We start from the raw sequence: 11,866 nt of genomic DNA, 5'->3' as shown, positions 1-11,866 counted from the left end.
TTCTCAACAATAAGAAGAAGAAGAACTTTCTTTGAGAATCAATGTACATAAAGACTGATTGAGAGACCACTCATCTTGGGCACAATGTGGAATTGAGATGTTGATTATAGGTATTCTCAAATCTTGTTTTTGAAATTTACTACATTAAGGTACGTTTTATATTCTTTAAATAATACAACTAAATAGCCTTATAAAAATAGTGGACGTGATTTTTTTTTAAATAATACAACTAAATAGTCTTATAAATAAAATAAAATAAATTAAAAGTTATATTTTACCCACGTGCCATCAGTGACACCATGGTTTCCATTCTCAAAGTCTATTTGGAAACAATTTATTTAGGAAAAAATAAATTTTTTTTATTAAAAATACTGTAAATAAAATTAAAAGTTAACTAAAATAGGATAATAAAATTCATAAATAGTAAAAAATAATAATAATAAGATCCATAAATAATAAAAAAAATAAATTAAATAATAATAAAAATAAACTAAATAATAAAAAAATGGACATTTCCCGTAAAAATAAAAAAATAAAATAAAAGCTGACTCTTTAGGTGACGTAACCTCAATGTCTGTATATAAATTTAGAACCAAGACCACCAACTCAAAAAAAGGCCACCGAACTCAAGATCCTTCGGGAAAGTTCTGTCCTCATCTCCTAATTCTCCGCAACAAACAAACCCTAACCCTAACATAATCCAATCCACACCTCATTCACCACCCTCTCTCTCTCTCTGCAACAATGTCGCACTTCGGAAGAACAGGCCCTCCGGACATCACCGACACCTACTCTCTCCTCGTTCTCAACATCACCTTCCGTAAGCTCCTCTCTCTCTCTCTCTCTCTCTCTCCTTTCAGAATTTTTGTAGGTGTGAAATTGAATGGTTTCGTATTTGATCTTGTTTGGGTGTGGATTTTAGGTACAACTGCAGACGATCTATTCCCGTATTTTGATAAGTACGGCAAGGTTGTCGACATCTTCATCCCCAGAAATCGCAGGTATTATACCTCTATAACCAAAAAAGAAAAAAAGAATTTGGCCTTATATTGAATAATTTAGCTTATTTTCGAGCTTTCGGCTTTTTGTTTATAAGTATTAATTTTTGTGGTTTAGGACTGGTGACTCGAGGGGTTTTGCGTTTGTGCGGTACAAGTACGCGGACGAGGCGCAAAAAGCCGTGGATAGGCTAGATGGTATTTCCTCTTTCTATGTCTCCCAATATGTATATATCATTGTTAATTGATTGCTGATTGCTTTGACAATATAAAATTTTCATTCAGGAAAAGTTGTTGACGGTCGGGAGATAACGGTTCAGTTTGCAAAATACGGGCCAAATGCCGAGAGGATGTAAGTTTTCGCTAATTGTGCTCCAATTGATGTGCATTGTTATAAAGGTGGAATCTTTAATTGTTTGTTCTTGTTTCGGGGTCGAATTTGTATTTATTAGTTACATTGTGGGAGATATGTATAGAGGATATCCATGTTATCCGCCAAAACAACCTTTTGTTTTTCACTACTATACAACAATAACCAAGCCTTAGTCCCAAAACTTTTTTGGGGTCGGCTATAGATCCTCAATAGACTAGTTAAGCCAAATTTTTTTTTGCCATTCTATTTTATCAGTGCTATAGTTATTACATTTTTTTATAATGTTAACTACAATTACTAATGCTGCTAATATTGATTTCTTGAATGAAGTTATATTTTTATTCACTTTATTACCAAGAAAGTTCCTTCACTTCACCTCAAGGCAATGCATTTCTTTGTTGAATGGTTGGGTTTAGGTTGAAGTATCAAGTTTGCATTGGTGGTGGATGTTTGCTGCTCTTTTGTTGTTGTTGTTTTGTATGTAGATAGATTTGAATCCAGGATTTGTTTGATGTTGTATCTTCAGCTAGTTTGTCTTTTCTATTGCAGTGACAAAGGTAGGATTAGCGAATCGTTCTCAAAGTCAAGCTACAGGTCAAGAAGTCGCAGTCCTCGGAGAAGGTAACTTTCATTTTCTTTTTCATCTCTTTTCGGAACACTTCCTTATACTCGATAGAATTTCAACTGAGCTTTTGGTCTTTATATGCTTGATATTGTAGCGTGCCCATATAAATTTATATTAATGTTATTGTTTACCCGAAGCTTGACTATGGTCAATGACTCAATGGTCATGGAAGGGGAAAACACTCACTTTTGTATCTGGACTATTTACGCTCCGTTTGTTTCGAAGTAAAATATTTTACAAGTAAAAAATTTTACAGTAAAATATTTTCAGTAAAACATTTTCAAGTGTTTGGATTGTCCTAGAGACTTGAAAATGCAAGCACAAATCAGCCCCCACCAACCACCACTGGGTGCAAGCACAAACCACCAACAACAGTACCAAATCCAGATTGGGAAGAAGGAAAATAAAAAGCCATCACTGCCGCTGCCACCAACCGGCCATCATCAACACCGGAACCCACCCCCAACACCATACCCAGCCGCCAAGCTCAAAACAAACCCCAGCAAAACCATACCCGGCCACCACAATAAACCATTGATCACCCAACACCATACCCAGCCGCCAAATCAAAACAAAACCCAGCCACCAAAACCCAAAACTAAACCCACCTACCAAACTCAAAACCAAACCCACTACCGACAACCCACCTATCCATATTTGAGAGACGCGGCCTGAAAGATATTAGGAACATGAGGAAGAGTGTAGAAGGGAGGAGAGAGAGACACAGCAACCCAGATTGATGATTGGCACAGCAATTACTGCCACAACCTCTATGTTGGAGTCATCGACGCCGACTGCCTCACCGCTCACCAGTAGGGGTCCCAATGGATTGCCAGAGAAAAGAAGAAAGATGAGGGAGAACTTGAGAGTGAGAAGGTATAGTAGTCATGAGAGAGGGAGAGCAAAAACTGAGAGGGACTGAGTTGTGAGGAAGTGAAAGTATCGGGTAAGAAGGCGCAGAGCAAATGTAAAATGTTTTACCAAAAGTTTAAGTGTAAAATATTTTACACAAATTTGCCTAGGTTGATTTGGTTGACTGAAAATATTTTACTTTTGACTAAATATTTTACTGCAAAACAAACATGGTAAAATGGGAAAATATTTTACATCGAAACAAACAGAGTGTTAGTGTTTTGAGATGTTTAGTCTTATGAAGATTAACGCAAAATGATCTTTTCATAATTACTTTATTGATTGCATATTATCATGCATTTAAAAGCAGTTAGTGTGTAGCAAGTCCAGGTATGTAGAGCACAGGGATTTAATTATCTTTGGTCACTATGGTAAGGAGAAAGATTCGAGGATAGCATGGAATTAGATATGATAGGTGTTTTGCACAATTGATTTTGTAGCTTGAGATTAATTATATACTTATGGCGTATGGGCAGTTCATCAATTTATATATTGTCTTGTTCAACGTATGAAAAGCTCAAAATCTCCTCATCCACATTTTTAATCTGCCTCCATTTTATGTAGGACAAATACCTAAATTGGCTTTGATACCAATTTTGATGTAGGGTCTTTAAGAATTCAGAACTAAATTAGGGTTCTTGAATATGGTTAGATGCTTAAGGGCTTAGGTAGGTTAAGCAATGAAAAGAGGATCTTGTATGACTTTGATGGCTATTTGGTGTTAAAATTGTGAGTAGAACAAGAAACAAAGAAAGATAATGATGTAGGACAACTAGAACAATTCAATGATAAAATTGAAAGATAGGATAATAAAGGTTTGGAACCTGGGAATCAGCACCTAGGTCCTAGGCTTGTTTGGAGTCAACACCAAGTGGAGGAAAACCACTAGGAGTTGAGACCTAGAATTGGTTGGAGTTGGCACCATACCAAAGATACTAAAAGAAATTATATATTCATCAAAATCATTTCTAATAATTTAGTTTTATTTATTCCTATATAATTTAGTTTTATTTATTTTTGGACATCAATTGTGTTTTTAATTTAGGCCCTTGCATTTAATTAGGTCAATTATTAATTTTATTTGAAGTTTAGGGTATTTTTGTTATTCAATAAGTAGGTTTAGTTTTCTTATATAAGAAAACTATTGTACCCTGTTTTGGAGAGAATTTAGAGATGATTTTGATTAACGAAAAATTTCTTAAAGTTTCTTTGGTTTGGTGCCAACTCCAGCTAATCCTAAGTGTTGACTTTTAGTAGTTTTCCTCTGCTTAGTTGACTCGAAGCAAGACTAGGGGCTGATTCCTAGGTTCCTAAATTTTATTTTCCTATCTTTCAATTTTCTCCTTGAATTGTTTTGTTTGTCTTGCATCACATTGTACATGTTCTGTTAGTGATTTGATGTTGTAATTTGTGTGTTTGATTGTATTGCTCTCCAGTTGTATACATCCTGTATACTTGGGTGACCGTTTTTTGGGAAAAAAGGGTGACAAAATTTGTGTGTGTTTGCAAGGGTTGAAGTTGTTGGGAATTTAAGAGTGGAAAAGGAAAAAAAAAGATATATTTCTAGGCATCACCCAAGGCTTCCTTGGCACCACACCTAGGGTTTCCTTGGCACCAAACCTCAGAGAATGTTGTATCACACAAACCTTAAATTCAAAGCCTTTGAAAATAAATTAGAAACCATTTTCTTTTCTTTTGAAATCATTACATTTAAATAGAAGACTAATGCTTATTCCTAGTAGACATTGGACTTTATAAAACTTTAATAAGAGTTGGACTCTTAGGGTTTTTACTACTAAGTCCAACTAAATAAATAAACATAAATAAAACCCAAAAATTAAGACCTATAGACCATTAATACAGTCCATGTCCAGAAAGTAGGAAATTACAAATTGCCCTTGACACTTAAAAATAAATAAATAAAATAAAAATAAAAGTGAGATTGACTTTTTCTACATTGCATAATTATAAAGAAAAGTAATTGAGGGTTTTTAAACCATTGAAAAGGGACTCAAAACATAAAATAATTATTATGGAACCCTTTCTAATAATTTGGAAATTACCAAACTACCTGTACTTTGGAAAAAAGTTTATTACTTATAGTAAAACTTTATTAAACGGACCGTAAACTTTCTAAACTAAAGGAACTTAATGGTAAGACTCAACTGACACCTTCCAGCCGCCTTATAAGTTTGAAGTGGAGGGTAAGGTCATGGGTTCAAGAAGCATCAGGGTGCGTGTGTTATTTACCAATCAACAAAAAAAATAACCTATGAAAGGTGCCAATTAAGCTCCTTATTGGAACCTAGATAACAGTTTAATCTTGTTTTTACTTGAACTCTTTATTGCTTGCATCACTGTTTGTTTCAACTACGTTGTTTACTAAAAATTAGTCAGTCAGAGATTTGCTGAACTTCAAGAGCTTGGAAAAAAGATCAAATGTGAAGATTTTTTTTTCTTTTGGGAGGGGGGGGGGGGGGGGGGGAGGATTAAGGGTGGGACTTGGGAAAAAATAATAAACATGTGTCGCTTTAAGCTTAAAGGTCCTCTATCCGCAGGTACTGTTTAACCTCCCTGAACAGCATTGAATGTAGCTTTATGTCCTTTTTGTTGCCACAAATGAAGTTCTTTTCCATACGCTCTTAAAATCCTAAGACACTGTATATTTGCCCTACCATTAGCCATCAAGTAGTGCATCAAACCAACTTTAAAGAACGCATCTTAGCTGCTGTCCAAACAACATCCCTGCGAGTGGATTACTTAATTTTACATATTTTGTCATCCATCTAGATTCAATATTTATAACCCTAACCCAATCCAAACATCAAGCATTGCTCTATGTTCTCTTTGTTACTGCAAAGTGCAATTAAAGTTATTTGCCTTATTTAAAATTCTAAAACCCACAGATTTGCTCTACCAGCTAGGCATTGTACCAACTTCAAAGGATCCCTCTTAGCTGCTGCCCAAAACTTACCTGCCCTGCTAGTGGACTTAAATTTTTTTTTTTATTCATCTTCATCCACCTAAATTTAATGTTTTTAAGCCTTGGCCAATCTACAAACGCTTGGGTTCTTTCTTCAATGATTCATACCCAAAATTTACCAGTTTTATGATTGTAAAGTACCCATTTAGTCATCTGTGGCAGGTTTTCCTGATCCATGATACATCAACCATTGGTGGTTGTCATCATGTGATCTGGCTTGATATCCATGCTGTGCTTGTTTTCTGAATTAAAGACAACATGTATAGGTTTGATTGGAGCTTGTTTGGCTTTTCATTGGCAGCTCCTTGATATGTTTCATGTCCTTTTTGGTCATATGTTGAGGCAGTCTACAAAACTAACAAGATACCCATCGTGTTTCTGGGCTCCATGATCAATGAAGCTCTCTCAAAATATGGCTTGGCTGCATGACTTTTGTGGCTGTTAAAATGCACCCAACTTTAATTTAGCTCTCAAGTTAATCAGATTTGGCTAGTTTTACATCTCCATAATAATAGAAGCCTCCTTTATTTCTGCTAGTTTTTTTTTGAACTATAGGGATGTTTTAAGGGCACCAGGGGTTGGAGTTGTAGCATTGCCTTCTGAACTGTATTAAATCTTAAGTTGTGTGGAAATTATTTCTGCACATCTTCCTGAAAGTAGCTTAATTAATTATGTGCTTATGTCAACAATCCATAACAGCAACATGTTTGCTCTCCATTCTTAAATTATAGCAATGTGGTACCAGATTTCTTCTCTTTTTGGGAGGCAAGAAGGTTGATGTTGATCTTTTCAATCTTATGTGGCCTGCTTCACAAGCAATCCGTAATAACTGATAATGTTTTCAGGTACCGTGATGACTACAGAGATCGGGATTACAAGAGAAGAAGCCGCAGTCGAAGTTTGGATAGGTATGATCGTGACAGGTATCGCGGGAGGGACAGAGATTATCGTCGCCGTAGCAGGAGCCGCAGCCGCAGTGACAGTCCTGATTACTACAGGGGCAGGGGAAGAGGCCGTTATGATGATGAGCGCCGAGGCCGAAGCCAAAGCCGAAGTCGATCTATGGATAGGTTGAAACTAAAGTTTATTATTGCCGTTTTTTTAAGAAATTAATTATTATGTCATTGTTATGGATGTATTCTGCTTCACCTTATATCGTGCTGATTCCATCTGTTTGTGTCACAGTGCCTCTCCTGCTCGGCGTAGTCCTACTCCTCGCAGAAGTGCTTCCCCACATAGGTCTCCATCTCCTAGGGGTGGAAGTCCTGATAGGCATAGTGGTGATAGAAGGTCCCCAACTCCACATGGTGTTTCGCCCGCAGACCGTCCTGCTGATTCTCGAAGTCAATCCCCTTGAAAGTCAGATGTTGATGTGAGTTATCTCACCAGATGTATTTATGATCTGTTTCTGTACAAGTATTTATAAAAAATGTATTAATTTTTAGTTTATGTTAGAAATAGATTATCTAACTTTTTTGGTTAATGATCCTTGTTTCTTCTAGGAATGATTTATGCGGGTTGTGTGGAAGTTCATGAAGGCATATTGAGTAGTGCACTTGTGGCTGTTAACACTAATGTTGAGGAGGCTTGATCGTCTTGCATGTTCTTATCAGAATGTTAAGTGCTAGTTTTGGTAGGACTGGACTTCTTTGATGTGTTCTATTTATGTTGGACCTAATCCTTAGCTAGTCTTTTGGTATCCTTGGATGTCATAGTTTGTAGGTTGGTATTCAGTATCAATAGAGTTGTTTCTTGTGGGTTGTTCTCTCTATTTATATTCTGTTATATGTCTGATCTTGTTGTGCCTTTACTTCATGTGCATTACCTTTTTTCATTTTGATTTGCTAGTTTATCCTGATTCATCCTGAGCTATTTATTGGGTTTTATAGTTATGTTCGGGAACAATGAGTGGGGCTTGATAGGCGGATGTTGAATTATGGCCGTTGATGCTGTATCTAAATTGTAGATGGATGATCGTGATAGCGATGCTGGTTGCAACAGTATTGCTGGTTTTAGAAGTATGATTTATCTAGCAGTATGCTGGTTGGAGGGACTGTATGTGTTAACTAATTTTCTCTGGATGGTATAATCTTTGGTAAGACTTATATAGCTCAGCTCTTTGTTTCTGAAAAGCTATATATATCCTTCAGGATTCAGATTCTGACCTGATCATCCTCTTTGGTCTATCTTGAAAAAAGTTTGCCCTAAAAGAGTTTCTAGTTGCTGTGATGGTCTAAAAAGATGGACACAAGTTGAATGTGTATTTAACCAGTAGCTGATGATGAACATATGAGATGGACCTGTGATTCATTAACCGTGATGTGCATACTGAACATGAACTGCAAATTCAAAATGTGAACTGGTAAATGCTGGTGTGAGTTATGCGGCCAGAATAATGAAACATGGTAACAAATTTATGATTAATAATTTGTTTAGGATTATTAGAATTTACAATATCTAATCCCAATCCTTTAAGATTATAACTTCTGCTGCTCAATGTAGTGAGATGTTGTAGCACATGGGTCCATGACCGTAGCTGTGAAGTGGTTGCTGATGCTTGTACTGTTGTATGATATACATTGGTTCGTGACTAACTTTGAAGTATTAGTGAATAACAACTGCTACCTGGCTGTTGCTGCCCTTTTGCTTGATGATGGCTTCCTGGCTGTCTTGCTGGCTTGCATCACTTCCTAAAGATCTGGTATAAAACATATGCCTGCCATAAGTGGTGTGTGTTGATTGATTCAGAGTGTTATCTCATTGTTATAATGCTTTAAAATGTTAGCTTTTATATTATTTGGGTTGTCTTAATAATTATTTTTGTCATTCATGTCGCCGTAATTTTAACACTGACTTTATCTGATAATTCCAAAGTTCACCTTTTACTTTTTGTATCTTTTGGATCTTGGTTTTGGTACTTTTGGATTTTCTTCATATCAAGTGCCTTATTTTTAGGGTTAGGCGTGACATTTTATATATAAAAAAGGTTATGGTTAGGCTTGACATATCTTGCTAGACCTGTTGGTTCTGCTTGTCCTTATCCAACCTTTTGCTTACTGAGTCTGTGCAGTACCATCTGGTTGTTGGTTGTGGTGAATTTGAATTTAAGAAATTGTTTGTGCTGACCTTAAATACTCTATTTGTTTTATATTTTGACCGTGAGGTTCATTGGTCACTGTCTACACTATTTTAAATGTTGTTTTTCAGTTTTAATTCTTTTGCAAATGATTTGGTGGATTTTGATGCTCTTATTGTAGGAAGGTTTTTTTTTTTTTTAATTAATTTTTAATTTTTAATTTTTTAAATATTTATATTTATATTAGGGGTGAATGGCAAATTTGAGTGGGTTTTGTTTGGGGGGTGGCAGGCGGGTTTGGGTTTGGCTATCGCTATCGTAGGTGTGTAGGTCTAAGGTTTGGGTTTGGCTATCGGAGGTGTGTAGGTCTAGGTTTTAGTGACGGTGGTATTTGGGTTTGGTTGTGGTGGATATGGGTTTCAATGGTGTTGGTGTTTGGGTCTAGACAAGCTGTAGGCTGTAGCGTTTGGGCAATAAATGTGCGAAAGAGAAAAAAATATTGGGTAAAATATCATTTTCGTCCCAAGTTTTCACAAAATTTCGTTTTTCGTCCCTAAACTTTTGAAAGTTTGTTTTTCATCCCTAAATTTTACAAAATATTCTACTTTACATCCTTCTGTCTATGTTTGTTAATTATATCTCACATGGCGCAACAGAATGCTGACGTGGTATTTAACTTAAAACCAAACCATTTTGTTTTAAAAAATTATGGACTCATGGCTTGCCTTTATTGGCACATGTGGAAAACAATAATACCCACTCATCTCACCTTCCTTGCTGAAGATCACCGTTATAATTTATTAACTCACTTCCTCTTCTTACCTATTAGCCTCTCTCTCTCTCTCTCTTAGCAAAATTGATACATTGATAATTCTGTTCTTTGATAATAAAGACACTACTCAGAAAACCCTTTTATAGAAATCTCAGAAAAAGTCAAAAATAAGAAATAAAAACAAGTGAATGAGTATTTGGGGTATATGGATTTTGTTTAGAGATTGAAGGCTTGCACGCACATCCTGAAAGGGTTACTCAAGATTTGGTGGAGAAAATGTTGAAAGCGGTAGAGAGAGAGGGGTTTAGAGATTGAAGGCTTGCACACACATCCTGAAAGGGTAACTCGAGATTTGGTGGAAAAAATGTCGAGAGAGAGAGAGAGAGAGAGAGAGAGTTGGTGATGGGGTTTTATTTTGTCTTGTAACTGAATAATTCCTTAACCAAATCGCACATGCCATTTTAAATTACATTGTTTACTAAGAGTATTTTCATTATTAAACTTCAGAATTGAAAATCCTCAATCCTGAGCTTGAATCTCTCTCTTCTTTCTCCGTTGGTTTGTAACTCTCTCTTATGTCGAAATCTAGCAAATTTGAAAGATTTCTGGTATAAAAATCGTCAAAATCTGGCCAGATTCTCCATGTTCACTTTTTTTCAAATTTTAAGTTTTGTGAACTAGAAAATCCTTGACATTTTGTTTGGTTGCTTAGAAAAGTAAAAGGAAAATGAAAGGACATAAAAAGTAAACTATGAAACCTAATTAAACGTTTCACAATGTAGTGTTTTGGATTTCGAACAGTGGAAAAACTCAGTTGAACCTAAAATAGCGTACTATATAAGTTATTTTTCTTCATTTTCTCAATTGACAAATGAGAACTAAAAAAAAAAAAAAAAAACTCATCTTCCTGTCAAACCCAGTTGGCTATGTATTGGTGTGGAATGGGAATGTGTTTTCCACGTGTCAATAAATGCATGCCATGTGTACATAATTTTTGAATCAAATAGTTTGGTTTAAGTCAAATACTATGTCAAAATTCTGTTAAGCCATGTAGGATATAAACTAACGGATATAGATGGAAAGATGTAAAGTAAAACATTTTGCAAAGTTTAGGAATGAAAAACAAACTTTTGAAAGTTTAGCGATGAAAAAACGAACTTTTGTGATAGTTCAGGATCGAAAATGAAATTTTACCCAAAAATATTTGAATAGAATGAAATAGAGGATGATATATAAGGTATATTGTGTGGATTTGTAAAGTAGAAAAAGTTGTTTTTAATATAGAAAAACCATATTAAAGAATGCGCTAATGAATACATTTAAAAATATATATGGTAGAATAAATAACCTATGCAATGCATGAGAAATGATTTGGATTATTTGCACTATAAGTAGAACTAGTTGGTAACTTGTGCAATGCATGAGAAAATTTTACATAATATGATTTTTTTTTTTTTTTTTTTTTTTGGGTAGAATAAGTGTATGATTTGATAATTATTAATAAACATTTACTATGAATATGTTTGTATATAAAATTTTGTGTTGTATGTTTTATCATTTAAATAAAAAACAATATTTAAATTCAATTAAAGATTATATACTAAAATAGTGGAGTGTAAAATTATGAGCACTCATAAAAACTATGGCACAATATTTTAAGATTAACCAAAGCATACTGTTTCAGTTTTTATTACACACACTTGGATTAGAATAATACAATATAAACCTTGATTAATATTACAGTGAGGTTTTTTTTTTTTTGGTTGGAGAATAAACGGCATGATCTTATTCAAAGAAAGGAACAAGTTGATACAATAGCAAGGCAGCATATTAGACCAACCATGCTAAGACTATACAAACTTCAAAGCTTTAATTTCTCTCATCCTAACAAATAATACCGTGTCAATATACAAATTTACCTCAAGGATTGTTTATTTACATCAAAGATTGCCTAAGAAATAGCAAGACCAACCATGCTAAGACCATACATCTCCCGCATGTATGAAGACCCAAGCCCACTGTAATGTGGTCTGTATGTAATGTAACAGCCCACATTAGTGTGGGCTTGGGTCTTCATACATGCGAGAGATGCTTTGGTGTGTTTCGAAGAATTTGAAAGTGTTTTGA

The 11,866-nt window shown here is 35.0% G+C and overlaps 1 protein-coding gene across 2 annotated transcripts; it reads left to right on the top strand.

Moving 5' to 3' along the window:
- The first annotated feature begins 599 nt into the window (after nucleotides 1-599).
- Nucleotides 600-8,780, top strand: LOC126705789 (serine/arginine-rich splicing factor SC35). 2 transcript variants are annotated; one of them, XR_007648430.1, is made up of 11 exons: nucleotides 600-820; nucleotides 923-1,001; nucleotides 1,117-1,196; nucleotides 1,284-1,350; nucleotides 1,921-1,992; nucleotides 6,737-6,961; nucleotides 7,077-7,263; nucleotides 7,394-7,524; nucleotides 7,781-7,986; nucleotides 8,090-8,296; nucleotides 8,394-8,780. XR_007648430.1 is itself a non-coding variant. In XM_050404992.1 (8 exons), the coding sequence occupies exons 1-7, from the start codon at nucleotides 745-747 to the stop codon at nucleotides 7,246-7,248; spliced, it is 771 nt and encodes a 256-aa protein (XP_050260949.1). In that variant the 5' UTR covers nucleotides 600-744; the 3' UTR covers nucleotides 7,249-7,263; nucleotides 7,394-7,662. The 2 variants fall into 2 exon arrangements, 1 of the variants encoding a protein (XP_050260949.1); XM_050404992.1 differs by lacking the exons at nucleotides 7,781-7,986; nucleotides 8,090-8,296; nucleotides 8,394-8,780 and having other exon boundaries at nucleotides 7,394-7,662.
- Nucleotides 8,781-11,866: the final 3,086 nt, after the last annotated feature.

This window comes from Quercus robur, chromosome 11 (assembly GCF_932294415.1).
Source record: "Quercus robur chromosome 11, dhQueRobu3.1, whole genome shotgun sequence".
Taxonomy (NCBI): domain Eukaryota; kingdom Viridiplantae; phylum Streptophyta; class Magnoliopsida; order Fagales; family Fagaceae; genus Quercus; species Quercus robur.
The sequence above is the reverse complement of the archived record's forward strand: the minus strand, read 5'-3'. Positions and strand labels throughout refer to the sequence as shown.

What these genes read in the sequence shown, in the direction of transcription:
- LOC126705789 (XM_050404992.1), top strand. Translation starts at nt 745, where the DNA reads ATGTCGCACTTCGGAAGAACAGGCCCTCCGGACATCACCGACACCTAC. An exon ending in TTCATCCCCAGAAATCGCAG is followed by an intron (nt 1,002 to 1,116) that starts GTATTATACCTC and finishes TTTGTGGTTTAG; the next exon opens with GACTGGTGACTCGAGGGGTT. An exon ending in GGGCCAAATGCCGAGAGGAT is followed by an intron (nt 1,351 to 1,920) that starts GTAAGTTTTCGC and finishes TTTCTATTGCAG; the next exon opens with TGACAAAGGTAGGATTAGCG.